Raw genomic sequence first — 12,561 nt, 5'->3', positions numbered from 1 at the left:
AATGAATTTGAAGAAAAAATAATTAAATTAAGTCTAAAAATAATAAAAGTACCCTAACGAATACTTAAATAATATTAAGATATATATATTTTTTGAAGTATTGTATACCTCAATTATTACAATTCTCAATAATCAATCATATTACAATAACAACCTTATAATTTCCATTCTTTCAGGTACATGCTTTCTCACACATTTTTATTAAATATCAATATTTTATTCAAACATAAATCCAACAATAGTTTTGTTCAAACACATACAAAGCTCTGGATTAATAAGAGATGAAGCCAACCATTTTTGAAGTAATTTGAAGACTATTTCATTTGATACTTAAAGAGGCCAGGAATGTGTGTGTTCATCATATAGTCCGTCCAATCAATGCTAGTTGGATCAAAGTTCAATTCTTCATTCTCCATCTTAAGATGACCCTTTGTTGCCATCCGTAAAATTTCAACGTTTGTATCATCAAAGCTGAAATGAAAATAAAATAATGGTTCATGATTATGAATAAAATTAACCTAGGTAGATAAAATTTTCAAATAATTGAAGGCCATAACATTACGTACACGGACTTAAAAAATATATATGGTCTGTATAGTTTTGCCAATCGTTGCAGCCTTCTAAGGTTTCTACTGTTCTTCTCATAAACATCTTGAAAGCTATGGCGACATATTTTGTTCACCAAGTTTAAGATCTTGAAAATGTGTCAAACATGTACAAATGATTAATTAGTATAATAATTTCAACAAGAGCCAATACAAATTAAACGGTTTACATTAGCTTGTTACTAGGATATAATATTAATTTAATAAAAAATGTATATTTATAATTAATTCAACATACCATTAGTAGCAAGACATATCGGACCAACACATAAATGTTGAAAACAGCAAAACTATTCACTGGAATTCCCTTGGAAATGGTTATTGGCTTTCCATTTTGATTTACGCAAGGTGTTTTCATGAAATAACGATGGCAAATATTATGTAAATCAGAAGATTTGAGAGGATTTCTTAACGATGAAGAAACATGGTAGATGAAATTCTTAGGAGGTTGATTTGATGAATGAATAAAAATGGCTGCAATCACACAATTGATGACCATGTCTGCAGGTATCTGCATATCATTATCGAAAGTAAAGTTAAAGAACACAATAAAAAATAAAGGTGTTAGTTTATAAATAATCTTGTAATAGGTTAAAGTACTTTTCTTCTCGCATTAACAAAATTCTTTGCTTATCAATAAAAGAGTAAATTGCATTTCATCACACGAGAGAGAAGCTTGACTCAGGGGCGGACCTGTTCAAGACAGGGTGTGGCAATAGCCATACCAGCCTAGGTGTCCAATTTTTTTTTTTTTTATCTGCCCACTCCAACCAGCCCAACCCATCAATATTACACACACTTTCCTGATTTCTTTTCTCAAAACATTAAAAAGCCCACTCCAACCAGCCCAACCCATCAATATTACACACACTTTCCTGATTTTTCTCAAAACATTAAAAAATTTAGCTCAAACCCCAACAATTATATCCATACCACCACAAATTATAAAAAAAAATATCAATTTTAACCATTTCCAAGATCACACCCTTTCACCCATCGTTCAACAACTTTGATTGGCACTTGTTGCTTGTGCTAAGATTCATACATATATTAGTGGTTTTCGGTAAGGTCAATATGATTGTTAATTTCATCCGATCATCTAATTTTGGTTGCTACAACTATTTTTAATATAACTATTTTTATTAAATTTAGTATTATTTAACTAGACTCTTACTCGTGCGATGCACGAGTTTTGTAGAGTTTCATATATAAAGTATCAAATTGGTTATATTATTACTTGTAAAGTTACATTCAAACTCATAGAAACAATCAAACTAAATGATGATTGAGAGTGATCGACATGCACTATCTCAAATAAGCAATATTTTTTCCGGCAAAAATGTTAGTGCTCTAGCGGTAAAACTTCTGAGGTGTTGTGATGTACTAATCGGTTCGATTTTCTATAAACCCTTTTTTCATAAAAATTAAATGGACCCGCCAAAAAAGGCGGGATTAGAGTTGATTGCAACACTATTTAACATTTAATAAAATTAAGATAAAGATTATTTGACAAACATATTCAGTCTCACCGATATTGTGAGTCCATGTCCGCCTCTGACTTGACTATATATGATAAAATAAATTACATTTAGGTTATTAGCTCAGAGTCAAAGTTCAAATTCCAGACCCCTATCTTTTTCATTTTAGAAAAGTGAAATTGTAGCAACTAAGCTGCTTAAATAAATAAAAATATCAGAATACTACCAATACACTTACTGCATCTATAACTGTCTTGGGATTACCAAGGAAGCATTTCACCTTCCCATGACCATATGCATATATCAGACTGTCGATAGTTCTGTAAACACAAGTAAAAACTATGAGAAGTGATATTTGAACATCCATTTTATAACAATTTTTGTGACAACTTTCTCTCTCGTACTCACATTATATTTTTACTTTATGTCTCTATTAATTTGGTTTCTGTGCCTATACATACTTTTCTTTGTGAAAATGTGGTTGTCCATTTGGTTGTCAAACAAATGGATGTTCAAATAACACTACTCAAAAACTATTTGTTACCAAATGATAATTCATATATATAGAAACAATTTGTTTGAGATTACGATTATACTCCATTTGATTATATTTATAAGTAAAAAATAACTGTTTAGGTACATTGAATAACTAATGTATTTGATCTATAAATGTGACTGAATACATTAATTATTCAATGAATCTAAAAAGATATTTTTTGCTTATAAATGTGATTGGAGGGAGTATATGTTAAAATAATTAAAGGATAAGGATTCAAATTTGGTGAAAGAGAAAATGATAACATAACAATCATAATAAATTAACATCTGTCCATTAATTTAAAACAATTTCTTACAAGTTTACAAACGACTATTCATCAAGAAACTAACATCTAATAAAAGCTTGCACATTGGTATATATAAATAAGTTTTTTTTTTTGTCAAGATATAAATAAGTATTTATTATGAGAAACCCTAATGTATATCTTAAGGGCATTTTTTTAAAGATTTTAAATCGTAAGTTTTTATTTAAAGATTTCAAATAGCAAGTTTTTAAAAAGTCTCTATATTCAATGTATTTTTGACAAAATGTATTCAATGTATTGAAAATTGAAATATTTAACTTTTGTGATGAATAATAATATTTTTTACGCAAGAGTGTTTTTTCAGGGGAAAGTTACACTACACTGTTAGTGCACAATAGTTAAATTTTTAACATTTGTGAATGGTGTGAATATGATATATACCTTAAACCTTCAATCCAACCAGGAAAGGGATCCTTGCTTGTACTAGTTACCATTGTTGGACGTATAATGATCAATGGAACATTATCTTTATGATGCACTAATAGCATCTCCCCCATTGCTTTTGTGAAAGTATATGTATTTGGCCAACCATACAAATTTGCTCTATTTTCCGTTATATATAGTTTAAATCGAATCACAAAAAGTAACTTATATTAGATATGTAACCATATATAATTTTAGAATTTTAGAAAAGAAAAAAGTAAAAAAGAAACAATACAATAGAATTGGCTTAAAAGCATTTTTATCCCTTATTTTTCAAAAAATGAAGTTTTGGTCCTGATTGTAAAAATTGGTTTTTCTATCCTAATATATTTATTATTCCTTTATGACGTTATAACACTTATTAGATCACATTGAATACTTATGTACGAAAAACATACAAATTAAGTGATGCCACGTCATAAATAAATATGTCAAATTGTAAAAAAAATCATACGGGTGACCGAAATTCCAAAAAAGGTAAAATAAAGGAATTAAAAACTCGATTTTTAAAATAGAAGGACCGTAACACTTCATTTTCATTCAAACCAATATAATAGAACATAAATTAATGACTTGTACCAAAAAAAATAAGAAGAATTGAAATTGACGAACCTTTCCATTCCATAATCCTTCATTGCACATTTTATTGTATTTTCATCCACATTCATTGCTTGGAGTTCAGCTAATTTTCTCTCCAACAAATTCATTTCTTCGTGTATGTCTAATTTTGAGGTCCCTTTTAGAGATTCACCCATCTTAAATGGTTTCTCTCGTAAAATTATACTATCTCCATCCTTAGCATCTCCGCAAACATAAGCTTTAATGAATACATGCCAAAAGAAGTTACAATGTTTATGTTATAATTAATTAATAAAAAAGTTGAATCATAAAAAAAATTAAAGACAAAAAAAAAAAATGAAACTAGTTATCTCTATTTGAATACTTCTCTAATATATAATTTAATGAAAATTTTCATGTGTTTTCGTCTTTAATTTACTTAAAGAAAATTAAGTTAAATACTTTACCGGTGGATATGTGCACAAAAGCCTTTATTCTTTTACAATTCTTTGCAACGTTCAAGGCATGTAAAGCACCTTGAGTATTAACACCCATTAATATATCAAACCTATAGAGAAATGAAATATTATATCTCAAATAATTAAATTTATTTGACAACAATTATATTAGCTCTTTTTTTTTTTATTTTATAAAAAATTAGATTTTACCTTTCATCGAATTTGGTAGATGCAGCAAAATGGACAAGAAGGTCTATCTCTTCAAATATCTCATTTTTAAGCTTTTCATCTTTTATTCCTAAATTTTCAACAGCAACATCTCCTGCTATTGCCACAACCTTCTTTGATATGAAAGAACTAAATTTTTCACCCCACTCTGCTCGCAGCACGCGAAATAAATCAATTTCAAAAACCTGGTATTGGAAATTTCAAGAAATGTAAGTCAGAAGATAAACATTTATTTGTGTTTAAAGGCTCAAATTTAACTGGACCCTGCAGTCACTGCAGAGGATTCATTACTGTTAACACTCTTTTATGAGTTTTAGTTAAAAAAGTTCATGCTAATAGTTTCACTATACAAATTTTAAGATATTTATAGTATATTTATTTTCTTAACTAGTATCTTGGAAGTTTTTATTAGCATTTTCTAAATTTTTTTTCTTCTTTATGATGCATTCATAATTTCAATGTAAAGAAATGAAAATTGACGATGCACCTCATTTTGCAAACGATTTTCAGCCAAATCAGTGTTTGAAGCTCTGAGAAGTAGATATAGTTTTTGTATCTCTGGTTGGATCCTTAATATCTTTTCAACAAAAACTGCATATGCATAAAAATAAATTCAAATTAGATCATAATAGATAGTGATAGTTTAAATGATTAATTATATTACAAACTTTGCTCTATGGTACCTTTTGCTAAGAAGCCAGCTGCACCGGTCACTAAAATAGTCTTTCCCTTCAGGAAGTCTTGTGAGTTCATTATGGAAAGAAAAATAGTAGTGGGTGCCTATGCAAAGGGTTCTGGTTTGGTAATGCTTATTACTGCATGCCAAGTCCCTTATTTATACTTTTTTTTAAGGCTTATATACAATTTTGATTCCCTTATTTTTAAGTTTGTTAACTTTTGATATCCTATTTTTTTAAAATTATGTTTTTGTCCCCCTATTTAGAAAGTTAACGAATTTTTTTGGTCACTTTTTGAATGATATGACGTGCTCATCAATGACATGGGTTCTGCATACAGTATCTACATGGTCCATCATTTTCACCTCATCAATTACGGTTTTAAGAAAATATAAAGATAAAATATCAATATTAGTCAAGCACCCTAATACCAATAATTCCCAAATTGATTGTCAATTTTCCTTTTCTTTTTCACAGATATGCATAGTTTTTTCGCTTCAATCATTTTGTTCGGATCACTTTCTACTCAAATTTGGGCACGATGAATAATTTTTCCATATTTTGGTTTGAGATTTCTTGTTAAGATTCAATTGACTCTTGTCTGCGATTCTGTTTGCTTTTATATGAGATTCTTGTTAGTCTATTTGCGTGATTCCCGATTCGGTTCTATATTGCAAGTCTTGAACTTTAGTTAGCGATCTTGCTCACGATTATGCTCACTACAAGAAATAAGGTTGTCTGTGACTGCTAAAATGATGGATTGCGACTGTTCTAGGGGTTGCAGATAATCATCTGTGACGGTTCTCCAGCGGTGTAGGAAATTCGTATCACTGCATCATATTGCGATAGTTCGGGAAACAGTTGCAACAACTGTCGTAGAGAATATTGCGACGATCCCTAACGATCGTAAAAAAAGAGCTTTCATATAGTTTTGAAGTGGCTTGCGACGGTTTCCAACGGTCACAAATTTCTTTCTTTTTTTTTTTTTTTTTTTTTTTTTTTTTTTTTTTAAGTTGAGAGGGCCTGATTTTGGCACACTCCTATGATATTACCTTCACCAATGTGTCATTTCAAATGGCTAACTCCTACTAGACTCTCCAATTACTTAATATACTAGTTTAGAGACCCGGCGTTGCCCGGGTTAGATATTAAATAAGTTTTATAAGTTTGTATGCACGAATACACGTGTCAGGATATTAGATTGAATTTATTTAATAATGAATTAGTCCAAGTGGTAAGAGTTTTTGGTCCCTTTAAACATGTGGTCATGGGTTTGTTTCGTGGCCCATGCATATGAGAGAGAAAAATCGATTGAAAGGGAAGAAAGTGGTTGATATATATATATATATATATATATATATATATATATATATATATATATGTATCAAACTATATGTATGAGAAATAATAAAATTAATGTTTGGCAAACCTGAAGAAGGAAAAATGTTAGATGAAAAGAAGGTTTGGGGATTCTACTTGTGCTCAAAATATGTAAATATGTGATTAAGGAAAATTTATTTATTTATAGTTAACATTTGCGTTAGAATATGTTGCTAAAAGATAACATAATAACTAATCGAACCTTTTTTTTATAAAAAAAAAAAAACTAATCAAACCTTTTTTTTCCCTCAAACATAAAAACTAATTGAATGATATAGTGCTAAAAGATTAGTATTAACTAATTGAAGCTTCTTTTCCTAAAAACAAATTAACAAATTGGAGTCTATTATGTAAACTTTGCTGAAAGTATTATGTGTAGTTTGTTGACATATTTCTGCTACATAAAATATTAGAAATTCAATAAAAATTTAAAGAAAATATTGAGTGGATAAGATCAAAATGTTGTTGAGATATTTATGTTAAATAAAATAGGGTTAATTAAGTTTTTAGTCCCTATAAATATTCACGGTTTTGTTTTTAGTCCCTATAAAATAAAATCATATTTTTTTAGGCCCTGTGACATTTTCCTTAAACATTTTAGAGACCGAAAATGTTGATGCAAATTTTTTATAGGGAATAAAAATGCTAATGGAAAAATTTTATAGGGACTAAAAAAGCTGATGGAAAATTTTATAATGAGTAAAAAGTGTGATTTTATTATATAGGGACTGAAAACAAAATTCTGAATATTTACATGGATCATTTACTTAATTAACCCAATAAAATATTGGTTTTAAAAAATAGAAAAAATAATAAAAATATTGAGAATGAATGTGGAAGTGACATGTGGCATATAAATGATTGATGTGTAGTTTGTTAAGATATTTCTACTACATAAAATATTAGAAATTTAATAAAAATTTAAAAAAAATATTGAGTGCATAAGATCAATGTAATATCCCGCTTAACAGTAACAGAATATTACCCATTAGACGCGTCAGAGGACAAATAATCATGGAAATGTCTATTAATGGCATAAGTCAGGTATGAGCTAGATATCAGAGATTAAGTGTTATAGAACGTCAAGTACGACGGAAGATGTTTTTATGAAATATCAGTCAAGCAGGGGTTTATGTATCAGTGTCAGGTTAAGCGCGACCAAGACGAAGGGCATTTAAGTAAACTCGCACAAGGGAGTATATAAGTGTTTTTGGGGCCAAAATATTCATTTTCCCATTTCACTTCTCTCTCTAGGTTTTGGAAAACCTTTCTCTCCCCCTTCTCTCTAAGAATTGCGCCTCCCTCTCCTCTATAAGTCATCCAAACTTCTTCAATACATGATCAAGCATGGCTTAGCAAGCAAGAAACAAGTAGAGGAAGAGATTAAAGTATGGTTTGGTGAAAAAAGGGCTAAGGATCAAAAGCTAGGGTTTGAGCTTGGAACTTGAGGAATATGCAAGGATCATGTTAGGTGAGTTCCATAGATAGTTTACCTTCCCTTGGTTGTGTAAATTCATGCTAGAAAGTAGTAATTTATGTTTATGAGGGATTTGGAACCCTAATGGACTTTTGATAAATTCTTGTTGATTTGATGTTAAATTGCCATGAAATATGTTTATAAATGTATATATATGTTGCTGGATGTTTTGGTGCATTGCAGGAACCATTAGAATGAGTTTTGGGTCAAAAATTGGAAAATTTGTACCACAGACCCGAAGAGCTACGCTATTAGCGAAATCTACGCTAATAGCGAAATTGACAGGATGAGCCACGCTCCAGGGGCGCTATTAGCGCAGCCCTCTGGACCAGCCAACATGCTTATGGCTGTTGGCTCAGGGTGGGTCCGTGGTGCATTCCGATGTTTTTCTTTCAACGTTTTACAACTTTATAACCCCAAAACAACATCTAGGCAATGCACATAACATCGAACGATTCTTGAAAAGAAAATCATGGCAATCTTAACATGAGTGGCAAGAGTGATTCAAGAGAGTTTAGCCGAGTTACTCGGGTAGCAAAGAGCTAGGCATGGGATGAAAATAGAGCCTTGACATAGCTTGTCAAGAACTAGAATAGTTAGTAAAGAATAGAATAGAAGGTTAGACATGAGTTGTAAGCTTGATAAGCCGCGAAGTGACATAGAGTTTTCTCTTCGCATAGAAGCTAGAGTGCCATACGAGTGTGGCAAGACGTGAACTGATTAGATATCTCTTCACATAGCAAGTTAAACAAGCATGTAGTTTACCTCTAGTTGGATCGTATAGGCATCCGAGGTAAAAGAGATAGCTAGTATAGATTTAATACTCATGCATATTTATAGACCCAGACTTTAAAGTTAAAGGTGCCATGTCTCTTGTGTCCACACTAGGTTGGCTCAAGAGGTTTCCATTAGGTGAAACGGGGTTAGCCGTAAGGAACCCGCATGTCACTTAGTAAGTAAGATGTAGTGGTCGTGTCTCTTGTGTCCACACTAGGTTGGTTCAAGAGGTTTCCATTAGGTGAAATGGGGGTAGCCGTAAGGATCCCGCACGTCACTGCAGGAGTGCCGTTGGTTATACCTTAGATAGGTTTCCATCGGATAGATAGGGATTGCGCTCGGGGTTACTCCACTCGGGGCTTTCCGTAAAATGAACTCAGATAATGTTTGATTGTTAAACGCTAACTTCATGAATGAATCTGACTGTGCATATTTATTAGATATATTTATGTTATGTCATAGAGCCTTGACGTAGATCGTCAAGAATAGTAGAGCCTTGACGTAGATCGTCAAGAATAGTAGAACATAGACGTAGATCATCAAGAACTAGTATGATAGCAAGATAGAATATGTTGTTAGATACAACATAGCTATGCATAGAGCAAGTATAGATAAAGATATGTCGATGACGATCTTAGGTTTCCCTTAATCGTCCGGTTTAGAATTGTGTCATGATTATAGTATGCTTAGGCCTTGATGCGTAGAGCGTATTCTTGGCATTGCGGTTTTAGATTCCCCTTGACCGTCATGACACGTATAGGAAGTGAAGCCTATAACAAGTGAGATAAGACTACGACGGCCCTAGTATGCACACCGTCTAAGTATGCAAGTCCCCACACACGTATAATCAACCGGCAGGTTGTATTCTAGACACGTGGTGACCGTAGGTTTCCCCTGAGGTTACCTATAGCCTAGGATTTAGGGGAACTCACTGAGACATTATGTCTCATCCCAATCCTTTTTGTTTCAGATAAACAGGTTGGATTAGCAAGCTAGTAGCCGAATGGATGATGCGACAAGTGTTCGTTCGTACCCGCTGCAGGATGAGATGGATATTTGAGGATGTATCTATTATACTTTAGTAAAGTTGAGTTGTATTATTATGTACGAACGCATTTGGTTGTATACATATATATTCATTCGTAGTTGTTTTGTTGTAAATTTTAATGTATCCAGTACTAATCTAATGCACATGCTAGACTTTCTAGATACGTCTAGTATGGGTGTTACATTTGGTATCAGAGCAGATCGATTCAGATCGTGCCTTGGGTCATTAAGTTACAACAAAGGTAGTGGGACCATTGGGTTCCGGGTAAATGTTCTAGTTGTTGTTGTTACGAAGTATGTGATGAAGATTCACCGGAAGTGTGAATTTAGAAGCAAGAACTCAGAATGAGTATTAGTAAGAAGTTGATCGTGCCAGTAGGTGGCCGGTGAACTAAGCAAGTAAGAAGTATGAATCCTCCGGCAATGTAAGACAATGTTGAGAAGGGTCGTTCCGAAAGTGCTGGGTAAGTTGTTAATGAAACTTCGTATACCCGTAAGTGAAGGATATGGAAATATCTCAGCAGGACCTGAAGCTTCAGTAAGGGTCATAGTTAGAATGGAATTGTATTCCAGAAAGTAAGCGCAAGGCTACAAGATAGAGAGCAGTCGACGTATGTTGACGGAATTAGTGGACTCTCAGGATTAGTGTTATGTTATTGAAGTTACGGACTTGAATGTTCAAAGTGAACAAGGTTCTAGTGTTCGGGAAGCTACGTTAAGCGGTAACGCAGAGAGTAAGCTACTCGTAGTAGAAAAGGATTCAGTGAAAGTTTTAGGTTATCAGGAATGAAGCATCCGTTTCTAAAGTGCCGAGAATTGTATCGAATTAGGTTGATGCTTGCCATGCATATGTAGTAGAATATATTTTAGATTTTGGGAATGACTGATGTGCATTGATTTACTTGAGAAAAAAATATATTTATGCAAAGTATGTTTTGAAAAATTGAGCTGAATAAACTCATCAATAGCGAACCCGGAGCGAAATTTTCAATTCGTCTCTAGGGAATGCAGTGACTATTGGAGAGTTGTCTTCACCATCTTTTATGCGATGAAAAATTGTTTTTTTTATATTGAGTGACGAATGCATATCACCCCCCCTAAAGTTTTCAAAAAGGGAAAAAGGCATGGGCAACCATCAACGAAGATCGATTCGGTTTAACGTGACTTTGGAAGTTAATGTGTCAAGAAATGAGAATGAGTTTGGATCAAGAGTTTAGAGGCACCAGTATCTAGAATGGAAGTCACAGATGTGAAGGCATTAAGTAAGGGGTTAAAGTGGTGCAGAGTCATACGAAATCACAAGGATGTTGGATTTCGCGAAGTTATGAGTACCCCTCGAATCTATGTTTTGCTTGATGAACTTGCGAAGGCTCGTTAGGATGCTAAGTTGTAAAGTTTACATGATTTTAGAAAGACATACGCATATGGGTGGTTGAAGTTGACATTTTTGAAATTCAAAATGAAATTTTGTAGGTACCGGTTTGTTACGACTCGCGTAGTTTGGGCTAAACTCACTAGGACTAAGATTTGATGACACATACATGTTATCAACTCGTCCTGGGATTTTAGAGTAACGACTGGGACCTAGATTCAGTATATGTTTTATATAGTTGAAAATCATCAACGTCAATGACCCGTGTGCTAATTTACGAAATTTTATTAGAAAGAAAAAGTAACGAGCAAGCATAGGAAGGATTGAGCAAAACATAGTATGCGAGATACGAAGCTACAATGTTAGATGCATAAGGAAGTATGTCCGAATGCAAGATTAGCCTACCATGGGAGGTTGTAAGAGCATTTCATGGAATAGTAGTTATGTAATTGCAAATATGTGCTCCTTGAGTTAAGTTGCTCAGGAATAAGAATAAGTAAGACATTGATATGTCCAGGGGTAAGTTTCCTTGAGATTCAATCTTACCAGCAAAGAGTAGAACGAGGTTGCAGAGTAGCATGCAACATAGAAGTATCGAACAGAGTTCAAGCAGATATTAATGTAATAATAGAAGAAGAATAAAGTCACTCGTCTCAACGGATCAGAGTATTGGTTGAGGCCAACCGGTGGAAATCAGAGTAGCGCAACGGAAGTTAATTACTTAAGTTGCGAACAGTAGCCATGGAACATGGAAAATTGGTAGTAAGAAACTTCGTGAAGAAGTTCAGGATAGCAATGCAGCTTTAGTGAAAAGTATTATGTGGAAAGCGAGGAGTTCTCGTTATGTAAGTAAGTATAGATGCTTATGCAGCCAGTAATGATTAAAGTAAAAGTTTAAAGAAAGCATCTTCACTCAGGTAAGATGAGAAAGACTAGAGTTAAAACAGATGAATTAATCGAGTTGCCTTTTTGGTGATGTCGAATTCGTAGAAGAGCTGTTGGTTAGTCAGAAAGAGTATGTGCTATGTTAATGGAGTATGATTTATGAGTTATGCCTCACGAAGTACATACCCTCTTATACCATACTTGTTAAATGATAACGATACTTTCTAGAATGGTGTCAAGCCACGATTTTATAACTTTTAAAGATAAGATTGGTATTGAGGAACTTGGGAACGATGTTTATTTTAAAAACATGAAATTTCACATTGTTAAAAC

At 32.8% G+C, this 12,561-nt stretch overlaps 1 protein-coding gene across 2 annotated transcripts; it reads right to left on the bottom strand.

Annotated features, from left to right (window-relative positions):
- Positions 1–42: 42 nt before the first annotated feature.
- Positions 43–5,434, bottom strand: LOC146930133 (fatty acyl-CoA reductase 1-like). 2 transcript variants are annotated; one of them, XM_085708276.1, is made up of 10 exons: positions 5,297–5,434; positions 5,101–5,204; positions 4,596–4,798; positions 4,395–4,495; positions 3,982–4,186; positions 3,328–3,489; positions 2,322–2,403; positions 844–1,116; positions 567–694; positions 43–471 (listed from the first exon to the last, which is right to left on the bottom strand). In XM_085708276.1, the coding sequence occupies exons 1-10, from the start codon at positions 5,364–5,366 to the stop codon at positions 315–317; spliced, it is 1,485 nt and encodes a 494-aa protein (XP_085564402.1). In that variant the 5' UTR covers positions 5,367–5,434; the 3' UTR covers positions 43–314. The 2 variants fall into 2 exon arrangements, with proteins under 2 accessions (XP_085564402.1, XP_085564403.1); XM_085708277.1 differs by lacking the exon at positions 3,328–3,489 and having other exon boundaries at positions 5,297–5,420.
- Positions 5,435–12,561: the final 7,127 nt, after the last annotated feature.

Source organism: Medicago sativa, chromosome 4 (genome assembly GCF_051527215.1).
Source record: "Medicago sativa cultivar Bolivia chromosome 4, Bolivia_mono, whole genome shotgun sequence".
NCBI classification, from domain to species: domain Eukaryota; kingdom Viridiplantae; phylum Streptophyta; class Magnoliopsida; order Fabales; family Fabaceae; genus Medicago; species Medicago sativa.
The sequence above is the reverse complement of the archived record's forward strand: the minus strand, read 5'-3'. Positions and strand labels throughout refer to the sequence as shown.